General features: G+C 40.5%; 1 protein-coding gene across 2 annotated transcripts in view; it reads left to right on the top strand.

The window, feature by feature from the left end:
* The first annotated feature begins 1,571 nt into the window (after positions 1–1,571).
* Positions 1,572–23,797, top strand: part of sntb1 (syntrophin, basic 1) — a 35,753-nt gene continuing 13,527 nt past the window's right edge. Inside the window, exons 1-3 of one of the 2 annotated variants that reach the window (XM_035387567.1) lie at positions 1,572–2,236; positions 16,175–16,391; positions 21,040–21,247. In XM_035387567.1, the coding sequence (XP_035243458.1) occupies positions 1,711–2,236; positions 16,175–16,391; positions 21,040–21,247 (951 nt within the window). In that variant the 5' untranslated portion in view covers positions 1,572–1,710. The remainder of the gene's footprint in view (positions 2,237–16,174; positions 16,392–21,039; positions 21,248–23,797) is intronic. The other variant, XM_035387558.1, reaches the window with a different exon arrangement.

Raw genomic sequence — 23,797 nt, 5'->3', positions numbered from 1 at the left:
GAATTTATAATTTGTCCACAAGATGGCAACAGCCTCTCTCCAACGCCTGCGAGGCTCACTGCTCATTGCATGTTATCGCATTACACCAATAGGCGAGGAAAGCGCAACAGAAAAGGAAAATTGTTTAATGCAGAATAAGCAAACGTTTCAAATTGATAGTAAAAATGCATTTCTATTTAGTTAATTAAATTGTGGTGTTTCGCGAAAAGCTTTATCTCCCAGTAACAAACCATTAACAGGTAGCCTATTCTGAGTTCGAAAAAAAAAAGTAGCCTACAGTTTCAAACTGTCCACGTTGGTTGGAAAGTGATTATTATTATTATTATTATTATTATTATTATTATTATTATTATTATTAATAATAATAATAATTTATTCATTTATTTTATTTATTTATTTATTTATTTTTTTTGAAAGTAATTCGACATCATTTCAGGTCTATCAGCATGATCCATATTTGGATTCCCGCTGACTATTATGTAAGAGATCATTTAACAATCAATAAAAATGAGTAAAGTGCAGTGAATTTGAGAAAACAACACTAGCTACTAATGACTACTAATATTTTAAATATATGAATATATTCAATATCAATATATGAAATGCAATCCAAAAAAAATGCTTATCTAATATTAACAAAAATAGCAGTGGAAACAGGAATATATAAAGATATAATTTGAAATGTATTATTTGCAATGTATTTATATAATGCATAATGAATGTTCAACAACTCGGAATTCAACAACTAGGAATAAAAATGTGGGGTTTAGTCACCCGTAGATTCCTTTTGTAGAATGACAGGGCCATTTCCTGAGCAGTGTTCACATTCAAGGTCCTGGCTTGACATGCAGAAACAGGTGTGATTTAGTGTATTGTGGAGTCTGAATGTATCTCGCGGTTTCCCTTATATCACAAACACTGGAGCGTAGTTTTTGATCGCTTATTTCAAATTACTAGTTAAAATTGCCTCGAGACAGAGTGCTGTCTGGACCAGAGAGAATACATTCCTTAACTCTGTGCGTGTGTGTGTGTGTGTGTGTGTGTGTGTGTGTGTAGGCTATGTGTGTGCGTGTGTGAGGGGGGGGGGGGGGGGGGGGGGGGGGAGTAAGGGGGGAGAGAGAGAGAAAGAGAGAGAGAGAGAGAGAGAGACGATGTGTCATACGCGCACATGTGTGAAAATGTACGTATTTTTGATAACCCTCTGCTTTATTTTATTGTAGCTCTATTTAATGACACTTGCATGTGGATAAGACTATAAACATGCTACAATAAAGAACTGGGAGAAACAACGACCATGACTTATGGATGTTTTTGTTTACACATATTTATAGGCTTTAAACAAAGGGAGCAACTAGTCTACGAACATTCATTAAAATGTCTAATGAAATGTCATTCAATAAAAGTTTTAACTGGAGTTAAAAGTATAAGTGTATCGTGAATAACCTGAAATGTCCAACCTGTAAGCTGAAAGGTATCCCCAGTTGCTATTCCTCAAATAGGATATAACACCGGCAGTAGCCTACTCCATGTGTAGAGAAACCCTGCCTCGTTCAGTGGGATTTCCCAGCGAGTTGCTCCACCCCAAATGACAAGAGTTAGCGATTAGATAGCCAAAACAGAGTACAGCTGAACTGTTCGCGAGCCCCATGAAGTCCGAGAGTAAAGTCCTATGTGTGTATAATCACATGGCATTTTAAGAATGCTCCAAAGATGGCGGTAGCAACGGCAGTTTCTGGAAACAGATTGCAAAAAAGTGGCTTTTTAGATGTGTTGGTGCGGGATCGCTGGCACAAAGTGCTTGCTAACTTGAGCGAAGACGCCCTTACATTGAGCTGCGAAGACACCGGGGAGAATGTCAATGTAAACGGCATAACCAATGGATCTTACGGGAATGACTCCAGTCATCTTGATCCCACAAACAGTCCCAAAGCTGCGGTAAGGACAGCTTTCACGGATTTGCCGGAGCAAGTGCCAGAAGCCATTGCAAATAGAAAGAGATGCGTCAAAGTAATAAAACAAGAGGTAGGGGGACTCGGAATCAGCATCAAAGGTGGGAAGGAGAACAAGATGCCGATACTCATTAGCAAGATATTTAAGGGCCTGGCAGCGGATCAAACTCAGGCGTTATATGTTGGGGATGCAATACTGTCTGTCAACGGGGTGAATTTGAGGGACGCCACTCACGACGAAGCTGTGCAAGGATTAAAACGAGCCGGGAGAGAGGTGACGCTCGAAGGTAAGCACGGGGAAACTTTGTATTTTTTCCGCGGGACCTTCTTAAACTTGCACATCAGGTGTAACGGGTGAACTGTAGCTGAACTTATCCAAAAAACATACGAACATGTCGTGTGCTGCTCACTTTGGTCATTCACAGTTCCTCTCCATACATGCCACTGGTTAATAATGACACAAACCCAGTGAAGAAAAATGTTTCTCTGGAGAGTAGCCTACGTGGGCTAGAGTTGTCTGAACTACCTTTCCTTCCGCATGAAGTGCAAAAGCTTTTGACACGTAAAGTTAGTCGACAACAGGTAGCCCAAGGTTTTCCAGGTTGCTAATCTTTTCCGCAATCTCGTTTAAATATTTTCGCAGTTCAGCCTCCAGCTGCCTAGAACAAGACATGCGAAACTTGCACGTCACTTTGCGTTGCGAAATCTTTAGTCCATCTGACTGCCTTCTATGCGAGTGTGTTGCATTATTAACAAAGCATTAATTAAAAAAAAAACTAATTAAAGCTTCACGATCGCTCGATATGTTGGTTACTTAATAGCTATCAGTGTGGTCGATTGAAAATTGTGCTAAGTTGATGATATAGCAATCTTTAGAATAGATTGTATAAGAATGTAACTAAACATTTTGTAATATTGGGCTGCTTCACACAGTAAAATGAATAATCGTTCTCTCCCACATTGTAGCCTAATATTTCAAACTGAAAAGCCTGACAGTTGCATTTTTGAATCGTGAAATAAGGCACCTTTCGATTCTCTGTTGTAAACTTAGTTAAACTTATTAGCCTACTTAATATGTATTTGAGAACATTAAGTGGTTAAACTGCGTTTGGCATCCAAAAGATCTATGGTTGGCAAGGTTGATCAAGCTGTTATTTTCTTATGTCAGATTCATAAACTAGGCTGTGTCGAACATGTTGCTCTGTATGTTCTAAATTACTGTTACCAGACATGTCATGAATTCCGTATAATTGATCAATTTATGAAAACCGACTTTCTGCAACACTTGCAGAAAACAGCTACAGAGCCAAACGTTGTTTCTGTTTTTCCTAATAGTGGATATAAAGAGTATGACCCGTCATGACGTGAAAATGTCGCAGGACCGTGCGATGTATGCAATATGAGGATAAGAGCCACGGAGCTCATATCCTTAAGTGAGAAGGCAGAGAAAGTCGAACCATGGCATAATAGTGCCTTAGATGGTCCAGGTTAGTAAACATTATCATGGGTGCTTTGAACTTGTATGGAAACGTCCAACCTTGACCTCCTGAAAAGATTGACCCACATTGCTCTCTTTGAAAAGAAAATCTGCGGTATGTCATTAGCACAATGTAAATCCTATTTGGCTGTGAGCCAACTGAACCACATGGTACCCCCTCCAATTTGTAGAACTAAGGAAGTGAGTTTAATTAAGACCAGTGCCTGTGATCTGGAGTATTTAATTTCACCAGTGGAGGGCCCCGTTAGCTTCTAGCTTCTGCCACAAAATTTTGATTTACCTTTTCTCTCTCTACATTGAAAGATGTTTGAGTGTCTTTATTTCCTAACTTTGATTAGTCAGCACCATAACTAATGTGTCGTAGTACTCAGACCTGTTCTGTGGACCTTAGAATTGCTGTTCTTGTGGGTGTTTGGTAGAGTAGTACCATGTTGTGCATGTTACTGTTGGTATGAAGAAAGCTGATTATTTGTTAAGCTTAATTGCATTATTAAGTAGTTATTATCACTTGGCAGCAAGTATAATCTCAGGCACTGGTGTCCAATATTTCCCAAAAGGGCTGGTGTGTGAGCAGGTTTTTGTTCTAGCCCAACACTAAGACACCTGAATTTATTTATTAAGGTTTGGATTGAAAACTACAACCTGCATCCACACTGACTGCTTTTGGATAAGATTGGACACACTTGATCTATGGCAATGTACAGTGCTCACAAAAGTCCACAAAAGTGGCAGCCAATAATATTTCGTTTTTTGTCATTCAAGAAGTACCGTATTACCACTGTGGTGCCACTTTCTCAAACAAACAAACAAACAAATAAATAAATAAATAAATAAATAAATAAAACAAGTGTATATTCAAATCATGTCAGCTGTCACCTCACTGGTGGTGAGACAGACGAGCTAAATCACTAGTCCTTGGTGCAATGACAAAACCTACCATCCTCAATTGTATCCTGACCGTGCCAATTCCAACTGTGGCAGGGAGTCCAGAGAGGTGAAGGATGTACAGCGCATATATGGGGGAAAAAATCTCTGTCGCAGGGAACACATTTTCAATAAGTTTATTAATGCATCCTGTCTTCTGATAGCTAATCCTGACAGTGCAAGTGGCAACTGTAGCCATTAGCCTGGCAGGGTGGCTCATCACTGACTGATGCCCAGGGGAGAGAGGGTTTAATTACAGAGGGTTGTCCCTCCATGTCTCCAGCCTACCACCCCACCCTGAGACCATGACCTTCCGAAATCCTCATACAGCTAGCTCATGAACTGATTAGATGAAAATTGACCTGATCATGGTGGTGCCTATGGATCCACGCCTTGAGATGCCTCATTGGGAGTTTTTCCTTGTCACTGTTGTCTAAAAAAAGAAAATAATTGTTAGACAACATACACTACATGGCCAAAAGTATGTGGACACCCGGGCATTGGATGTCAGATTGGCCACTGATGTTAGGCGATAAGGCCTGGCTCAGAGTCGGTGCTCCAGTTCATCCCAAAGGTATTCGATGGGGTTGAGGTCAGGGGTCTGTGCAGGCCAGTGAACTCAGCAAACCATTTCTTTATGTATCTCACTTTGTACACGGGGGTATTGTCATGCTGAAAAAGGAAAGGGCTTTCCCCAAACTGTTGCCAAAAAGTTTGGAAACACACAGTTCTCTAGAATGTCATTGTATGGTGTAGCATTAAGATTTCTTTTCTCTGGAAGCAAGGGGCCTAGCCCAAACCGCACAGTCACAGACCATTATTCCTCCTCCTCCAAACTCTGCAGTTGGCACTATGCATTCCGGCACATACCTTCTCCTGGCATTCGCCAAACCCAGATTTATCCATCTGACTACCAGATAGTGAAGCGTGATTCATCACTTCAGAGAATGTGTTTCCACTGTTCCAGAGTTCATTGGCGGTGTGCTTTATACCACTCCAGTCGATACTTGGCATTGTGAATGGTGCTCTTATGCTTGTGTGTGGCTGATCGGCCATGGAAACCCATTTCATGAAGCTCACAACGAACACTTCTTTTGCTGATGTTGCTTACAGAGGCAATCTGGAACTTGGAAGTGAGTGTTGCAACCGAGGACAGATGGTTTTTACGTGCTACATGCTTCAGAACATAGCGGTCCCATTCTGTGAGCGTGAACCTTCTGCTTCACGGCTGACCTGTTGTTGCCCCTAGAAATTTCCACTTTACAATAACAGCACTTACAGTTGACTGGGGCTGCTCTAACAGAGCAGACATTTGAGGAACTGACTTGTTGGAAAGGTGGCATCCTATGACAGAGCCACGTTGAAAGTCACTGAGCTCTTCAGTACAACCCATTGTACTGCCAGAGTGCCAGTGTTTGTCTATGGTGATTGCATGGCTGTATGCTTGGTTTTATGCACCTGTTTGCAATGGGTGTGACTGAAGTAGCTGAACCCACTAATTAGAAGGGGTGTCTACATACTGTTGGCCATGTAGTGTATATATTAGTTCATATAACATTGTTTTCTCTTTTTTGGCTGGACCACAACAGCGGGGCCAGCCCTACAAACGTGAATATCTGTGACTGAGTGACTGAGTGAGTCATGAAGTTACACCATTGGTTGGCCGAGTTATGCAGTTACACCATTGGTCGGCTGGATCACGTGTGTTAGGTCCAGCCTTATACTAGGTTTTGACCTGGTCTTGTTGTTTCTGTGACACAAACACATGACCCTAACCTCCAGGATGGAAAGGTCATGATAGGATGGTTGTAGGTTGGTCTGCATTGACTTTACAGAAATTACTATCTGGAGGCTCACAACAAATGTTGGCAGTATCCTGCTAGTTAGATTTTTGTAGTAATGTCTCCAATTAAAAAAACATAGTAAGGGTGACACCACTAACTAAATACCATTTGACAGGTTTGTGGTATCAGATTTTCTCTAGTGTGTGGTTCAAGTTGAGAGAAAAAAAGCATCATAGTTATTGACTGATGACAAAGTGGACATGTAACATGGCTTTGGAATGGTTTAAAACAAGTTGTCATCAATTAAGCTTTTAGTAAGAAACATCTGACATTTTACTTAACAGAAGACAATCCCCATAGGATAGGATGTGTTTGCTTACTGCTGGATTGCAGCTCGGCTTCCTGTGGGAGTCTCTCTTCAAATTAAAATGTAAATGTTGAGATTTGTTTTGTTAAACTAGAGGGAACATCACTGACCATAGCACTGTGAACAGCGGAGAATGCTCCTTAAAGTATCTCATTGCCCATTGAGTTACCTCTGTTTTTAAATCAACTGATGATTTTCACTGGGTTGGTTGCATTCCATTTTAGGTAGTGGCATTTCCTTTAAAAGTCTTGTTGCCATCTCACACATCTCTTTCCTTTCAGTATAGCCATGTTGCATGGTGTGATTTGCATTGTGATGATCAGTGATTTCCACCCTACTAGGATAAAAATATATCAGCAACCTCACAAACAAACCTGAGGCCCTGCCACATACTCTCTGGCAAGATGGTGCTCTGGTCTGGAACTGCAACAATAACAGCTTTTGGAAAATAGCTGTTGTTGGCCCTGGTCACTCTTCCAGGTCAAAGGTCAGCCTGCTGAGGCACATGACCGTGGTTCTCAGAGCAACCGCTTAATTTCTGGTTGAAATGTAATGGCTTGCCAAGCATCAGGTTCATCCGTATGCTGGTCACTGTCCAATATTTGAGACAGAAACCCCATCCCTCTGCTGATGAGTGTTTGTCACGCAGAGGGTGATGTTATTTCATGATTTTGCTGGGGATGGTTCTGATGCTGTTCAATCAAGAGTGAATCATTAACTGTTCTTGGACTGTGGAATGATTTTAACATCTGCTCCTCAGGAAGTTTGGTGGTGGTCCTTCTTTGTAATTTTTTTGTGGGCATTTTTTTTCTTTTAGTCATTGGCACGTTTGCACTGGATTACTATATTTTAACCTTGAAAAATATTTACTGCTGTAGGCTGTTCTGTATCAGGAAGCCACATTTGTCCTGTCCTTATCCAGAGCCAAACTCTGTGCACAAGCAAGCACTAAGTCTCGTCTGGAGTTAGGCCTTATTACAGAAGTGGATAGGCCCCTACTATCATTGCTTTTAAGGACATGCTTGTCTGCCAGATTGTGTGCAAAGGAAACCTCAATACCTGCAGTGTTTTAATGCCTCTCTCCTGTGTTCATGTGGAAGGAAGCAGCCCCTGTAATTAAGCTGTGTAAAAGGAGGTCTTTGTTTCCCTGCAATGTTCCACATCCAGACATGACAGATCTCAAATGAAGCATTTTCTACTTGGAGCCCTAATGAGTGCTTTATCTTCACAAACAAAGATTCCCTTTCTCCATACACAACACAAGCTGTAATGGCCATTGCTGGTCAAGGACACAATGTAACAAAAGCTGATTATGATTAAATTTAATGATTAGGGTAGCTGCAGTGTGTGTTCAAAGATAAGGTTTCTACAATAGTTACCCTTGTCTACAGTATGTATAATAATATAAGTCACACCTCAGAAATTGGAGTTACTGGTAGACTGTCATTCTTTGCATTTGCAATAAGTGCATAATCTGAAATTATACAGTAGGTTTATACACCAGAGTATTGTTATTTCATATAAATGTCAACAGGGAAATTCATGATAAAATCACTTTGAATTGTTATCGAATCTCAGATGAAAACACAGTGTGCAAATTGCTGAAGATCTTTACGGACTGGACAATCATTGCCATCAAAACGGTAAGAATGAGGGGATTCAGCATGTGTTCCTTCACTAGAAATCCATTACCTGTGCTTTCAGAACAAAGCCGTTGTCCAAATATGGGCTCTTTGGAGCTTCAGGGTGCTCATGTTACACAGAAACCACAAGGCAACTAAAGAACAAGAATGGAATTGACTCGGCAGAACAGATCTCACAGCATTACATGTTTTTGGGTTTTGGACAAATAAGGACAGAAAGATCCACCAAAAATGTAGCCCAGAGGATGTTTGCATACAGTGTTAACCTGAATATGATGGCTTCCATCCCCATTCAACCCCCAACCCCCCCTCAGCCAAATGGAAAATTATTTTATATAAACAATGTTGAAAACACCCACACCCCTATGTCCTTTTATAGTCCGGTTACAGACACATTAGCAATAATTGCACCACTGTGCTTGATATTTGCAAGGGATTACATGACCTTTACTTACAATGGTACTGTAGCCTATATATACGCTTTTGAATTATCTGTTTTTGTATTGATGTTTGTTTCTCATTTATTGTTCCATAGTTATGCCACTTAAGTTCAATCTTTGTAGTATTTTAGTCCTTTACAAAACCTTGAGACCTGTGTTTAAGTTCAGCCATGATAACGTATACCAGAGATACTCAAACCTGGCTCAGGAGGCCAGTAGTACTGCTGGTTTTCTTTTCTACCCAATAGTTCATTGATTGATTAATACCACCGATTGGCCAGTGAATCACTAGTACTACTAGTGGATTCATGGGGCAGATTTGATCCCTTACATATACCAATAGTTGTTTCTAAGTAAAATAAACAAACAAACAAAAAAGTAAAAAGCAAGGCAAAGTGTCAAAGAAACGTGTTGACTTAATCCAGACATAAACATGAAAATCTGTAAAACTGACCCCTGACCTCTTGCAAAAGGCAGTTGAGATGGACACCTGGAAAAATGTGAGAAAAGAGGAGTTGTTACGTGAGTCATGAGCTGCATGCTATGAGAACCTGTCCAGTGTGGTGTGCAGTGTAGAGAGGGCTCTGAGTTCTTTGTTGTCGTCCTCAGGGGCTGAGAATGGGTGGTTTTGGGGAATGGAGACAGACTGGCTGGGCAAGACTGAGTGGAGGTCCCTGTGCTTCTTGTGATCTTTATATTAGGTCTAATCCTAATATAAGTGTAATGTCTCTCCACAGGAGAAGACATGGCACAGCCAGAGAAACACAAAAAAGAAAAAATTTAGAGAAATTGTACAATGAGCGCTAATAAGTACAATATACAGAATTATTTAATCAAGTGTCTTAAGACATCACTGAAACTTGGGGATGAATTATGACCAAGCCACAAAGACCAAAACAAAGAACAGTGTTTATAAAGACCAAATAAAGTCGGCATGTTTGAATGCTGTAGATATGAATGTATGGAAGTAGGATGCTTTGCGCCAATAGTAAAGGTGAAATGATAGCATGCACGTTATGTTGACCTGGATAGCAACACATGAAACTGTAAATAATCTCAGATTTCATGTTCTTTGTGTAACTGCAGATGCAGACCCGAGGATCTAATTAGTATCTGCTAACGAGGCAAACAGGGACATGCCTGTAACAATACGGCTATACCCTCAAAACAATGATAATGTGCAATTAATTGGGTCTTTGGGGTGCAAAAGGTTGAGAAGCCCTCAGCTATAAAGAGCTCCCCACTGTATGGGGCCTTTAGCAATTCTGCATTTTTTCCTTTGCAATGTTTTTATCCTCCCCGTTCCGCTTTCCGCATTCTGCTTATTTTCATCTTCTCAATTTTGCTGTTCAGTTTCACGTCTTCAATTAGCACCACGCATCACGCATCAGCATCAGCTGCACTGCTCACAAAAGAAAGCTAGCATGCAACATTAGCTGGCAACCTAGAGCAACTGACAAAGTTAACATTTTTTTAAACACTATTTATTTACTGTATCAATTCAAGCTAATTACACTGACAGTGCTCCAGCTTAGAATTGAACCTACAAATATGAATTGGAGCTGTAAGTCCATATCCCTAACCATTGTACTCCATCTTTACTAATTTTGCTCACACAGCTTTTTCAAGGAAGCTACGTTAAAAAAAGCAGCTTCCTTAGAGTTACGCAAGGCTCCTTGCGTCTGCTTACAAGGGGTTGGAGTTTCTGGAGTCAGCATCATTAAAAACATTTGAAGAGGTCATTTACAGCCAGAGCTGGTCCCACTGGATGACAACACAGTGCCCCTGAACGTAGTGCTAATAAGTACTGGAATGAGAGATGAGCTCAGACTAAATGGACTGAGTGCCCCTCTGTGCAGTATAACCACTGGGAAAGGGAATGAGCAAGAGGATGGGAAAGATGGAGTGAAGAAAGAGAGAAAGAAAATGAAAAAGAGAGAGAACGCATTAAATTACAGACATTTAGCAGACGCTGCTATCCAGAGCAACCTACACAACTTTTTGCCTCACATCCCCAGCCTGCTGGCATGACCTCACTTGTGAACCATTCAGCTGATGGGCAAAGCAAACGACAGTGCCAGTGCAACACAAGTGTGTCAAAATCACAGGGGTTCAGCAGCCAAGTTTCAGAATCATCCTCAGTGCTGGTGACACAGTGCTACCTTTTGAAAATATTTATCCTGCTCAGTTGGTATAGCAGGGATAGCAATTGTGTCAGCCCCAGCCGTGTTTCCCCACATTATTGTTTCTCATGTGTCATTTGTTTTGGTTACAGATTTCATATTGCTTCAGATCAGCATAATGGTTGTAAATCTGTCATGGCTAGAAGTGTTTTTATATCTTTGAGCCAGGTGAGGCTGTTTGGTTATGGAGACATCACAAAGTTAATCCTTTTTGCCCTTCTCTGCCAACCAAAGGGTCAAAGCTTTGGTAGTTTATCTAAAAAATTAAGCTGCAATTCAGTTTTATCCACCCCCGAAAGCCCCAAAGCCAACAAATAGCCTACATTGTCCTGGGCCTACATCTTCACTAACACAAACAGATAGATCTCTTTTGTTAACTGATCTGGAATCCTGGTGCTTGTGGCCTGGTCTTCTCACATTTTGATGGTATAGATCTATATGTTTTTACACAAACTGGTAACATTGATGAGATGCTGTGAATCGTTTAAAGATTTCAGAAATGTTACGCTACTTGGTTCATAAAATAAAGACTCGTATATCACTGTTTCTGTTTCTTGCTTCCCCAATGTGTACTGGTACCAGTGTATTTTCTCAAGAGTCATATTACTGCTCCTTTCTATAAGGTGGCTTAAGAAACCAACATGCATTTAATGACTTCATTCAGACCAATTCAGTTAGGCATCAACTGCAGAGGTGCTTGTGCTGACACATACAAAATTTGTCAAATACGACATAATTCATGCCATTCTGTGAAGTACTCCAGTACTGAACCAATGAACACACTGACTTTCTGTGGATTTTTTAAAGGGATCTTTGACATAGGCTACAGCTTTTTAAAGATGCAAGCTAGTAATCCATTATGTGCTCTAATGTGAAGAAGTGCAGCCTGGTAATTGTAGTTATGGTGCAGTCCCATAAACATGGTGTATAGCTCTATTGTGGCAACATAACTCAAGGGCGCACTTACTGGATACCATCTCCAAACAAATGGATCCCTTTCTATTTTTATATCCATGATTTTTTCATGTGAGCCTTATTTGCAGTAGAGACTAAGCACTGCAGTGTTGTTCATAAATAATCTGAATAATGTGATGTAATTTACCAGACAATACCAGCACATACCAGTTTCAGCATATTCTCCATTTAGTAGTGTTAACAAAAGATGGTGGCTATATGTTCCTAATTTATATCCAGAACTATAGATAGTGCATTACCCTATATTCATGTATGTAAACTCCAGATGTGTACATCTTAAACTAAGCTTATATGTAATATATCACTTACAAATCAGAAATAAATGTGAAATGTATACAGCAACTTTGTGGGACTTCATGAACATTAACCGGTTAAGGTGCAATACACAGGACAGAGAAATTTCAAACAGTAATGGTGATGGTGTTTAAGCAGCGATAAGATAAAGCCAAAATCCTTCAGCTTGAGGATAATGTAGCGACCTTGAATGTGAGAGGGATGACTCCCGCTGCAGAAATGGTGTGAGGTATTTCACACAGCCAGCACTGAAAATGACAAGCATGGCTTCACTGCCAAATGCACACTGTTCCAGCCAGTGTAGAGTAGCTCTACTAAGCTTTAAGAAGGCACCTGGGAGAAAGTGCAGGAGAAAACACCACCAGTTTCTGCCATTTTAAATGAAGAAAACATTGTCATCTCACTGCACACTCTATAAAAACTCTGGCTTCATAACCAATTTTCTGTTTGATATAGTTACTTAATTTGAGGTCTGCATGGAATTCTGAGCCCTGGTGTTTGCTGTTCTTATTCCATTTTTAGGTCGTTTGAAGTCAAAATAAAATGTTTTGCCTTCTCTTCTATGAGTGTTTTTTTCTTCTTCCATAATCATCTTTCTGTAGTGTGGCTTGTTACCACAGTCACTGTTGGCCAGCCCATCTAAGGCCCAGGGAAGTTAATGTGTGTTCCTTGCCAAACCTATTCCAAAACTGGTCAAAAGAGGAAGGCTCCATGCACCATTAGCCATGTGCTTGGTGCCATGTTTGCACTTTTTCTTTTGTTGTGAGGTTTTACAGGATCCAAATTTTCTGTTCACATTAATGCCTCTACTGTTGTATGCAAAACTGCACTCTAACTGAAATAGCTTAAGAGTTAAGTAACCTTATGATTTTTGGTGGAAACCTCCGTGTGGCTGTGATTGGTGTCCTGTCTCTGTGCTTTGTATCCTTCAGCAGTTCAGCTACGTGATACTTTGTACCTGGTGTTCAGTTTTTCATTTGACCTTGTGGAAGTCAACACCCTGAAATGAAAGAAGACTAACTTTTCCACTTCAGCTTGCAGTCAAGAATTGAAATTGGTGCACTGAAACTGATTTGTCTAAATTAAATTAAATAATCTCTACGTTTTCTCTGTTTTTATTGTTATTTAATTGTTGGTTGTTTGTCATTCTCTCATTGAAGATTTATGGATTCACTTCCTAAACAAATTATTGCCTTGAATGAAGATTACTAAAATCTCAATGAGAATGTCTTTTTAACTAAAGTAGAACATTGTTGAAAAATGGAGGTCAAGGACTCAATTTGCCTGGGATAATATGTGCTTGTTATCTGTTTTTCTTATCCCACAGCAAGAAGGTGGCCATCTGTGAAAGGGAGAGGGTTACATCGACAGTGTCCGCATGTTATTTTATCAAGCGTCCGGTTTACTGTAGTGTCACAAGGAAAGCGGGGAGTAGAAACAGAACAGAGTTCATTGTGTAAAGTAAAACAAACCAAACTCAAGATACAATCATGGTCTTAAAATATCAATTGTAATTATTTAGCAAGAATCTACACAGGACTGCAACCCAAAATGGAAGCTTTTTTACTTTATTATGTAGCTTGAAGTTCTTCAAGAGCACTATGGCACTGAGTATTTTTTATGTTCTGATGAAGCCATCCTAATCAATACAGCAGAGATTTAAGTGACACCATGCTAGGGAACTGTGATATATTAGATTGTCTAACTTGGGGTCATTTAAATTTGGGTTCCTTAAATCACTGTTGCTCTGGAAACAGGCCAGAAGATCTAAATGGATTGAAATGAAAACAGTATCGCAAAATAGGCTCAATTCAGGTTCACTATGACTAAGCATAATTGTTAGTTGAATTATGTATGTAAATTAAATGTAACACTGGGCTGGAACAAGCCTTTTTAATAAAGGCAGACTATGATAATTATGGTCAGATAGTTCAGGTAAAACTTTTTGGTCCTCTTAAAGAAAAGTTTAGATAGATTTAATTGATAATCAAGTGTAAAGATAACATGTCCTCATCTGTCAAGTCTTTCTGGCTGTTTTTAGACTAAAAAATATATATTTTTTCCCCTTCTTCTCAGAATTTGAAAATGCCTACCATTTTCACTGGCCATTCTGTTTGAGACTAGTGATGTCCAGCTGCTGAATCTTTTCACACTGCTGTCCACAAGTTTGCACAGATGTGAGCAGGAGGACTACACTTGCTTCACATGCAGCTTGAGCAAGTAGTCTGAGAGTCTGATTGACTTGTGGGGGTTGCTAGTAAGCAATGGGACATGCTCATTCAGGTTGACCGATTCTCTCCCTCCATGAGCTACGCTACAGATAATTATGTGTCACTCAGTAAAGCAGTGTACACTCCTGTACAAAATATTCAGTCATTACTTGAGCTCAATATTGATGGTTAAACTGTCATATAGAACTGAGGAACTTGTAGCTGCATATGGAGGTATCTTGCTCCAGACTTCCACAGAAACTGAAATTTACTAGACTAGTATGCACACAGTACACATACGCATGTAATCCAAGCCTCTTTAAGGACATCTGTTTTGTGTTGAGCAGTGATAAATTTGTATGGATGGGGGCGAGTCCACCCTTCCCTGGAACTGCATTCATTGAACATGATATGACATGAGTCAGGTCACAAATTCTGTACAGTAACCAGGCCCTGCATCCCTTACTGTTCCCTTACTGGTAAGAGGGGTTTGCAGTGTTGTCAGAGATGCCATTCCCACTCACGTTGCCCAGTCGCATTCCATTTTTACAATCAAACTTATCCAATTACTTGGAGGAACGTGTGAAATAACTTTGTCATTTCAAAACATTTTTTTTCTTGTCAGGGTTGAGGAGCAATGAAGCCAGCCCATTTGAAGGGCAGATACTGCCGCCTCATGGCGGTTTGTGTAGAATAGTCACTTCTATTGTAATAGTCATTGTGCTTGCTATAAATGGGCTGAAGCGCACATATGTTGCTGACTCATTCAACAGAACTACACTGAAAGAATGACCTTGAACCTTATAAGTAATTAATTCATATTTATTCGTACTTAACAAGTATTTCATCAACCTGAAGTATATATCAACCTGAAATAAGCAGTACTTTGTCTCTTTCTGTGTGGCCATTCAGTTGAGAAGAAGAAGACTAAGTCTCATACCCTCATGAACTAATACAGGCCTTTGCAGCAGTGCAATTTGGCTACAGTTGCAATTTCTAAGTTTGGTGGTTTTTTCAACAGGTGCAATTGAAGCCAACAATTAATTTCAAAATGATTAAACAATTTGTCCCGGAAGTTAAATAGTATGTTTGTATGGCTCATGTATTGCTTTAAAATGTGCCCGAGGCAATGTGACGTCAAAATAGTCCTTCCCTGTACATTAAACAGTGTCTTTTGCCCGGAGCAAAGTGTGCTCCAGTGTTCCTTATTTCAGACCAGTTCCCATGAAGTGTTCGGGTGAGGAGTTTAACTCGTTTCACCAGCCTGGCTGTTGAGCGCCTATCCGGTCCTCTTTTATTTAGCTGGCTTGAAGCGAGTTGGTCATCTTCTTTTATATAACTGATGTTCGTACTGTGATCACGCAACAGGATGCCTCACAGCTAGCCAGCCTAGAGCACAAACCTCTCAAAAACCTAACAGGTATTTTGCTGAATAAGTTTTAGACAATCTTTAGCCAATAATAGCTCAGTTGTATATGATTCCAAACAGCTAACATTAGATTAACAATGGAAGCATGGTTTATCAGTTAAAATGAATACTTATGTTGCATTTTATCAAAAACAACTCTGCATAGAACTAATTCTGGTAGCGAAGTTAAATAACTAGCTATATCTGCCACTGACATGTGGCCTACATAGATGCACAGCCAGCTTGCTTCATTGGGTAAAAAAAGCAACATAGAACTGCACAGGTTTAACTTGTGGTCTTTAAAAATTGACAATTTGAAATACATCTTACATTTGAAGCTGTATTGTGTGATCCTAACAACCTAAATATTTAGGGTAAGGGATATTTTTGACTCTATTGCTAACAGGGGTTTTATGACCTGCTGACAGTTGAGCCATTTTATCAAAGTTAACTGAGGGAGTGTCTAATTCTACCCCCCCCCTCCCCCTTATCATTGCAGTGAAGTATATGCGGGAGGCAACCCCATATGTGAAAAAGGGCAACCCTGTATTTGAAATTGAATGGGAGACGCCCCCGCCGGAGTCACCCCGCCTCGGTGCAGCACACTCCGATGCCCCCAGTGCAACCATCATATCCATACAAGGGAACAGGAGGTACATCCCCGTGAAAATGTGCTACGTCACAAGAGGCATGACCACCCCTGACCCCGAAAACAGGTAACTACCGACCGTATTCTCAATTTCCCTTTCTACCAACCTGGAGAATTGTTGGTCTTTTCATTATGAATGTTAGTCTGCTGGGAGTGGAATATTGGGTGACTCGTCAATGGGAGTGGGTCTTAATATGCAGTATTCACAACACCTTAAGTGTTATGTAAGGTGTCATTAAAATTGTTACGAGAATTGCCAGCCCCCGTGTCATTGTGCTTGTTATTAAATATATCAGTAACACAAATCACTTGCTGTAAACTGGTCATAATGCTGATGAGACAATATGAGACAAGGCTAATGACCGTTATTTACAGTTGATAAAAGCTTTATGAATACTTCATAAGGCCCACTCCAAAGGCTCCCGGCTGAGGCCATTTTTCCTCAGCAGTGATTGTCCCGCAGTCCAAATCGGATCCTGTCAGTTGCTCCTACTGACTGTGCTCAGGAGGTCCATGGGGAGGTGCAGAATTGGCTATAGCGCCATCAAGGGGTCGCAAACTTTGGGTCAGTTATCGCGCCTGTGATCAGGCATGCCAGCTGTCCTGCTCAGCTGGTGGACTGCTGGACTACAATTCAGCATTTGAAATTGAGAAAGAAAACAGATTTTAAATGTTTCTCTTGCACTGTAGTTTGTGTCAAGGAGAATGTGTCAAGGATTTGAGAATGTGTCTAAAATCTCTGTGGTAAGACATTCTGTCATTTGCACTGTTTAATCAACAAGGACCTCAGGGAATGGAGTGTTAGTGAAGGCAGGCTGGTTTGACAAAGTCTGTCACAAGAGTGCGTGTTATTTTTTTAAAACAGGGATAACAAAATATCATTGAGAGGATGCTTCAAAGGTATTTTAAATGTATGCCCCCATTTGTTAATTCATTGATTATACTTATTTAATCTTTTGTAATTTTCTGGAAATCCAGCAAAAGGGATCATTTTGTCTCATCTTCGTTTTCTTCTTTTAAAAGTTTGAAGTCTGAACCTCAAAAGCAAGTTTCTTTTTCAGTGGGTCAACCTTTCTCATAAAAGCTAATGAGGACATTTTCAAAGTCCAAGCTAACAATGACTTCAAAAGTTGGCTCATGCTGTGAGACTGCTCAAAACCAAGCTGGACAAAAACACTTGTCTGAGCCTCTTGAGGGTCTGTCATTTCCCTATTACCAATTTCCTTATAAAAGAAAATAAGGCAAACATAACTCAGTATAAAACCAGCACTCAAATGATGTTTTTGCCTTGCGGTTGCATTTACTGTTTTATAACTGCATTGCTACTTTCTGGCGGAAATGTATGTCTAGTTAAATTGTTGGAGAAATATGTTTCCACCTCTGCAGTGCTATAGTTAAGAGGGATACGAGGAAGAATGGCAGTTTGCAAGAGATTAACCAGACTGTGCAGAGGAAGTTGGTCACTAAAGAGGAGTTATACCACAACTGGCCCATAAAATAAAGGGAAATCAGGTTTACACTGGCTTCAAGAGGCTTGTTACAATGTTTCATTCCACAGCTGTTTGAAAAGTGTTTCCTTTTTATCATTTGTCGCTGATTCATTGAATTGTCTTCGAACAGTTTTCCCTTGTTGATATTCAGGGAAACATGTCTTGAAAAAACAGAGATTACCTTGGCTACAGACTTTGTGTAGTTTTCAGCTCTTGGACGTAGAGTCATGGTCACTGTTATGTTGATATTGCCTCAGTAGTACATATTGTAACTGTCATTTCTATGCGCCTGCAAGGACACGGCCCTTAAAGTGATCAATGGTTGATATTATTGTACCTTTTGTGTTGACAGTGTCAAGCTAAGGTCTTGACTTTTGTAGTAGAGAGTTTGGGCAGTTAATCATCTTTGTGTATCCAGTCACTATTCACTCCACAGGGGGAGGGGGCATACTGATTCAGTGTAGTATACTGATTACTATTGGCTGTGGAGGTTCTCCAGGGGTCTGGAGAAGTCAGAATCCCCAACAAAGTTGAAAAAAAAATAGTTTATATTTCTCTTGTAAATGGCATTTTGGGGCTTTCAGATTCTGTGATTCATGGTTTTCATTGATATAGGTCTGGTATTAGGCCTATATTCATCATTGGTTATATTGTTATGAGTAATCACTGTTTTGCAGCTCACTGTGGGTGTTGGATAAAGGTGTCAGATGTTAAATACTTTTGTTGAGGTGGGGGTCCTCAGCCATAGGGTGATCAGTTTAGGGGGTGTGTGGGGGGGGGGGGGGCGGGTTTAAGTTTGTGAACACCAGCAGGAAGCCACACAAGAGACCGACCCCTGGGCTCTGTGTTTAGCTGCTATACATGATTAATTGCTTTCCAAGCAAGTGTACAGTACATTTAGTTTCTGTGACCACATATGAAACTTCACTCAGCTTTCCTTTTTACTGCTCAGCAAACCCACCTGTCATATAACTGCATGAGCTCCCATTAATCAACAGCGCAGTGCCCTGTTTTAGCGGGGTCACGGGCGCACCGAGAAACCCTTCCTGAGGTCAGTTTTCTCCATTGTGTCTGAGAGGAGAGAGAAAGACCATCCATCTCTCCAGCGCACCCGTCCTCAAACGGCCAGACAGTTGACATGCCTCCTCTATTAGCAGGTTAAAAAAGAATTCCTGTGAAATTCTGGCATGAGGTAAATATCTGCTAAAAATAGAGTGGCTCCCACTCCCCCCCCCCCTTTTCTGCTGCCCCAAAATGGTGTGTTTAGTTTGCCTGACATGTGCAGCTTGGTGCGAGTGGAAATTTAAACAGCTGTTTCTCAGAGGAGACGGTCGCACCAGGAGTGAAGGCCGCTTCCTCTGACAGTTTTATTACGATTGTTCTTCATGTCTCGCTCCTCTGTCTCCTGCTCTCTGTTTGTGTTGTGTTCTCCTAAGCATACAGACGCTCTAATATTTACTGCTTCTCGTTAGTATCAGGAAACCATTTGGGCAAACATTTTCAATGCAGCTTTCGCCAAAGAAGATTTTGTTTCCTGAGACGCCCTTTTTGAAATACAGGAAATATCTTGTTTTTGGACGAAAACAGTTTCATTGTTGGGTGTAGTGTAGATTCATCTTTTTTGAGATGTTAAATGATTTTGTTAGAAAAATGGAAAAAAATATAATCTGAATTACATTGTATATACTTTGCCTTTTAGATGTATTTAAGCCAGAAATATTTACCCTCACATGGAACAAGGCATGTTCCTCTGAAAGAAATTTATGTCGAAATGTCTTGTAATGTGCTTTCATTGTTGCAGGATTATTGTGTCCCTTTTTCAAATAGTTATTTGCCTTGGAATGACTAGCTGACTTTCTCAACAGTTACATTGCAACAGAAGGTATTCTGAGGTTATGATGTTTGATCACACACTCATGTGGATTTTGAATGCTTGTGCAATTCCCCATGTCGAAGACTCAATGGTCTTTAATAACAGATCCTCTTGGACTTCTTCCCAGGACTCGCTCTTTCTCAAACCAGTGGCAGCCCTTCAGCCCCATATGGTATCTGGCCTCAGTTCTCCTAGAATCGTTTTGTAAAGAGTTTCTATCTTTAACTCCAAGGAACACCTGGGATTGATATTCTGAATTGCTGCGTTAAAGCCAAGAATACATCTGGCTGTCGACTGGCGGACAACATCGGGGGCCGAGCGTCGGGGTGCAGTCTGCCTGGTGTGTGTCTGTTGTTAGCTATGGTTTGCCCTTGCAGAAGGTTTCTGGGCCCCATTGGTGACCCAATTGAAAGATGAATCAGGATCCCATTGGCCAGCCCTTCGAGCCAATCAGCATGCAGTAGTGTGGGAGAAAGTGGGGCGGAAGTGGTAGACAACAGTAAAAGGCTGGTGTCTGTGCAGTGACACTTTCAAAACAGACGATGAACTGTCCAGGTGTTGTCTGCTGTAACCATGGCATTTTGGACTGAGAACATGGAAGACAGGCTGTTGTCTCTGATGATCGAAGAGAGGACGCCATTGTGTAATATTAATGAATGGGGCTACAGCGATAACAGCGATGCAGGTTGTGGCAAGAAATAGAGGTGGCTGTTGTTCGAGTAAGTTTAATCCTAGTGTTTTCCGATGATAATGTGACGTGTCCACCTCCACCTGAATTGCGTGTCACGTAACCTCACGCAAAGAATGCAAATAAGTGCAAATGAGGAGGCGACCATTGGCGCAGTGTGACCACTTCATCAGAGAGTTGGGACAGGTCACTTCTGACCACTTCCTCAATATTTAGTCAGGCAGATTTTTTCCTGACATATTTAGCCAAGATACGCACTGTATTAGTGTAGTCTGATTAAATAACTTATTAAAACCATGACCCACTGTCTTCCTAAAATAGCAACTAGTAATCAAATGTTATTTTAATAGTTCTTTTTAATCAGGCTGCAATTAATGAAATTAGGTGTTACTGTGATTTTTGGTTTATGTTCTACACCACCACGTGAAAATGGTGTAAACCAAGACTACCCACACCAGTGTAACAAAAACAAAGAGCCTGCTAAGTCATTTCCAATTACAAGCTGCTTATAAGTACACCTGCTGTCCATTACTGCTTTGTCGAAGTCTGTAGAGCTGTTGTCTGCATTTGGATCCTTGTGGAACGGAGCGCTCTTGCCACAAGCTCAGTTTTCACACTCTTTTCAGCTCCTGTGGCAGATGACTCCTCTCTTTATATTTTTCAGACACTTTGAACTTCACTCTCCGGATGTGAAGCACACTGTAGTCCTGAGGTGTAAAGACTCAGCCAGCGCGGAGTCCTGGTTTGGAGCAATACAGGCCACCACGACAAACTTGATCACCAGGGTGATGACCGAGGTGAAAGAGCAAATTGGGAAAACGGGGATTGCCGGCAGCCGGGAAATCCGCCACCTGGGATGGCTGGCGGAGAAGGTATGCAATTTGTGGCGCAAGATTTAAAATGGAGTTTGAGAATGTTCGCCTGTATGTCCTTTTGTTCTGAGATGCACAGTAATTTGACATGTTCAATTGAAATATGTATAAAAAGAAAAAGCAAAGCTAGCTCTGAGAAATAGTTTATTCAGTTTTTTTTTTTTTTTAAATAAACTGAAGAATAAATTATTTGATTATTGATTAATTGGCAAAATAAAGCAAAATTTTATAAGAAAGTTTTTCTGATCAACATGTTGTTTAGGAAACGCTAGCATTTAGTCCTTTTGCTCTGCTAATAAACTGACTGTTCCATTACCCATTCCTAAATGAACAACAACGCGTGACATTGGCCAGTATGTACAATACACTGCTTGGGTTTCCAGGGGGTGAAGAATGGAACACTTTTCTTTTATGCCAAAACAGAGTTCACTTAGTGGGATATGATGCATTGTAGCTCCTGTAATCCAAAGTAAACTGTCATGAATCGCTGTCTTACTGAAAATTCTTGATTTTGATATACTGTAAGGGGTTTGGTTGTGTCCCTGGGCAGGGAACCCAAGATTCGCTGTAATCCTCACATGGTAGAGACAGTATAATGTGTCTGAAGGAACAGAGGTTTATTTTGTGCTGTTGAGGGTATGCTAAAATTCAGGGTTTTTTTTGGGTACTTGCATCATTAGTTCTATCATTAAGAATTGCACATTAGCATAGAAATTTAAGGGGGAAAAAATCTGGTAAAAAGAAATTATCCTTTCCATGTTATTGCAAATATGCAGGTGTATACAGATGTTTCCAGAATCCACTGCGGTGTATTATTTTGTGGTCCTGCACTGCTGCTACAGCAGTAGCTCCAAGCTGAATTTTATTTTAAGATTACCCCCTCACATTTGCTTTTCATTGCTCTCTCATTAGCAGAGCTTTGGCACGGAGGACTATTAAGAGACGTCCCTGTACTTAGGGCCATTCATGGAGTTACCCCCTTTAAAGGATTCAATGAAGTCCGCACTGAACATCTCTTATTACCCCGCCCCCCCCCCCCCCCCCACAAAAAAAGAAAAAGAAAAAAAAAAAACAAGAAAAAAAAAACCTGTTCAGTCATCTTGGTGAATAATAAAGAGGAAATCCTCCCCAAGCCTCCAGTCAGTGGAGTAGCTGGCTCACTGTCTTCCACGTTCTTGTTTGCAAAGAGCTTTTCAACAAGGGCTTGTTTGTGGTCAGGCTATTCTGCCTCTCTGATGCACTCAGGAGAGCTGCAAGTCTCTGTTTAGCTCTTTGATGGCAAACAGAGCCTCTTGAGCTCTGAGCTTGCGCTCTCGCCTCCAGGCAGAGAGTTAAAGAACATGACTTTTTTTATTTGCATCCATAATGTTGAGCTGCTATATAAAACAGGACCTCATGGCATTGTGATTTCTGATCCTGGGAAAGGCTGCAGTCATAGAGTCACAGGGTTTGGAGTAATCACTGACTTCATGGATTTGACAAGCATATTTACAATATGTGCATAGGTCACGCTCTGAGCAGCACTTGTTCAAAATTCTGTACTTTTAACCCGTGATCACAAAAAATCTTTCGCTAAGATGTTCCAATGGGGATTCATACATCAAAAGGAGATGATGAGAAGCTTAGGATTCCTGAAATTGCAGCTTCGATTTGATAATGAAAAATTTGATGCTGCATTGTCATGGGAAGACAAGTGTTGGATGTGGGGAAGCTGTGTTATTAAAGGAACTCGCAAAGGACCAGTTTCAGCTGAGTGGAATCAGGTGTGGTTTACCCTTCCAAACGTTTTCAAAAAAAGTGTCATTAAGCCGCAAGATAAAGATTTATACTTACGTTTTATGATTAAACACAAGAAAATATGATGTAAAATAGTTCATTTATAAGCAGGAAAGCTGCAGGTCTGGTGCAGTGTTTGTTGTGTATTTATGTCCACTTCATGTTCACTTGTGATTGGCAGCCTGCTAAATGGTTTCACTATTGATTGGTTAAAATGTAAATGCCATGTTACCTGCACATGTAATAGGTCGGCCAAATATCTGGGGATGTTCTTTGTTTAAAAAAAACACTGGCCAGGCACGATACATACAGTGCCCTCCAAAAACATGAAACCAGTACAGTGAAATTGGTTATTTTTGCCATATGATTAAGGCATTTGGATTTGTAATTAAAAGATGGATAGAAGTCGAAAGTACAATCAGCTTTTATTTCATGGTATTTCCATGCGTTGTTGTACCATTTTACAGCATAGCTGTTTTTGTGTCCCCTCATTTTCAGCTGTGAAAAAAAAGTAAGTTAACAGATGAACTTAAAATAAATCAAACCAATAAAGTCTATTATTTAGTTGCATAGCCTTTAGATGCAAGAACTGCATCGGATCTATGAATCGTTGACATCGCCAGTCATTTGGCACCTTCTTTGGAAATGCCTTTCCAGGCCTTCTCTGCTGCCTCTTCTCTGCTGTCTCCCAGTTGCTCTGTGGAGTTTATGTATTTAGTCTCCTCTTCAGCTAGTAAAATGCGTGGTCAATTGGATGTAAATCAGGTATCTGAA

The sequence above is a fragment of the Anguilla anguilla genome, chromosome 1, assembly GCF_013347855.1.
Source record: "Anguilla anguilla isolate fAngAng1 chromosome 1, fAngAng1.pri, whole genome shotgun sequence".
Lineage (NCBI taxonomy): Eukaryota > Metazoa > Chordata > Actinopteri > Anguilliformes > Anguillidae > Anguilla > Anguilla anguilla.
Note: the sequence above shows the minus strand (reverse complement) of the source record. Positions and strands in the feature narration are given on the sequence as shown.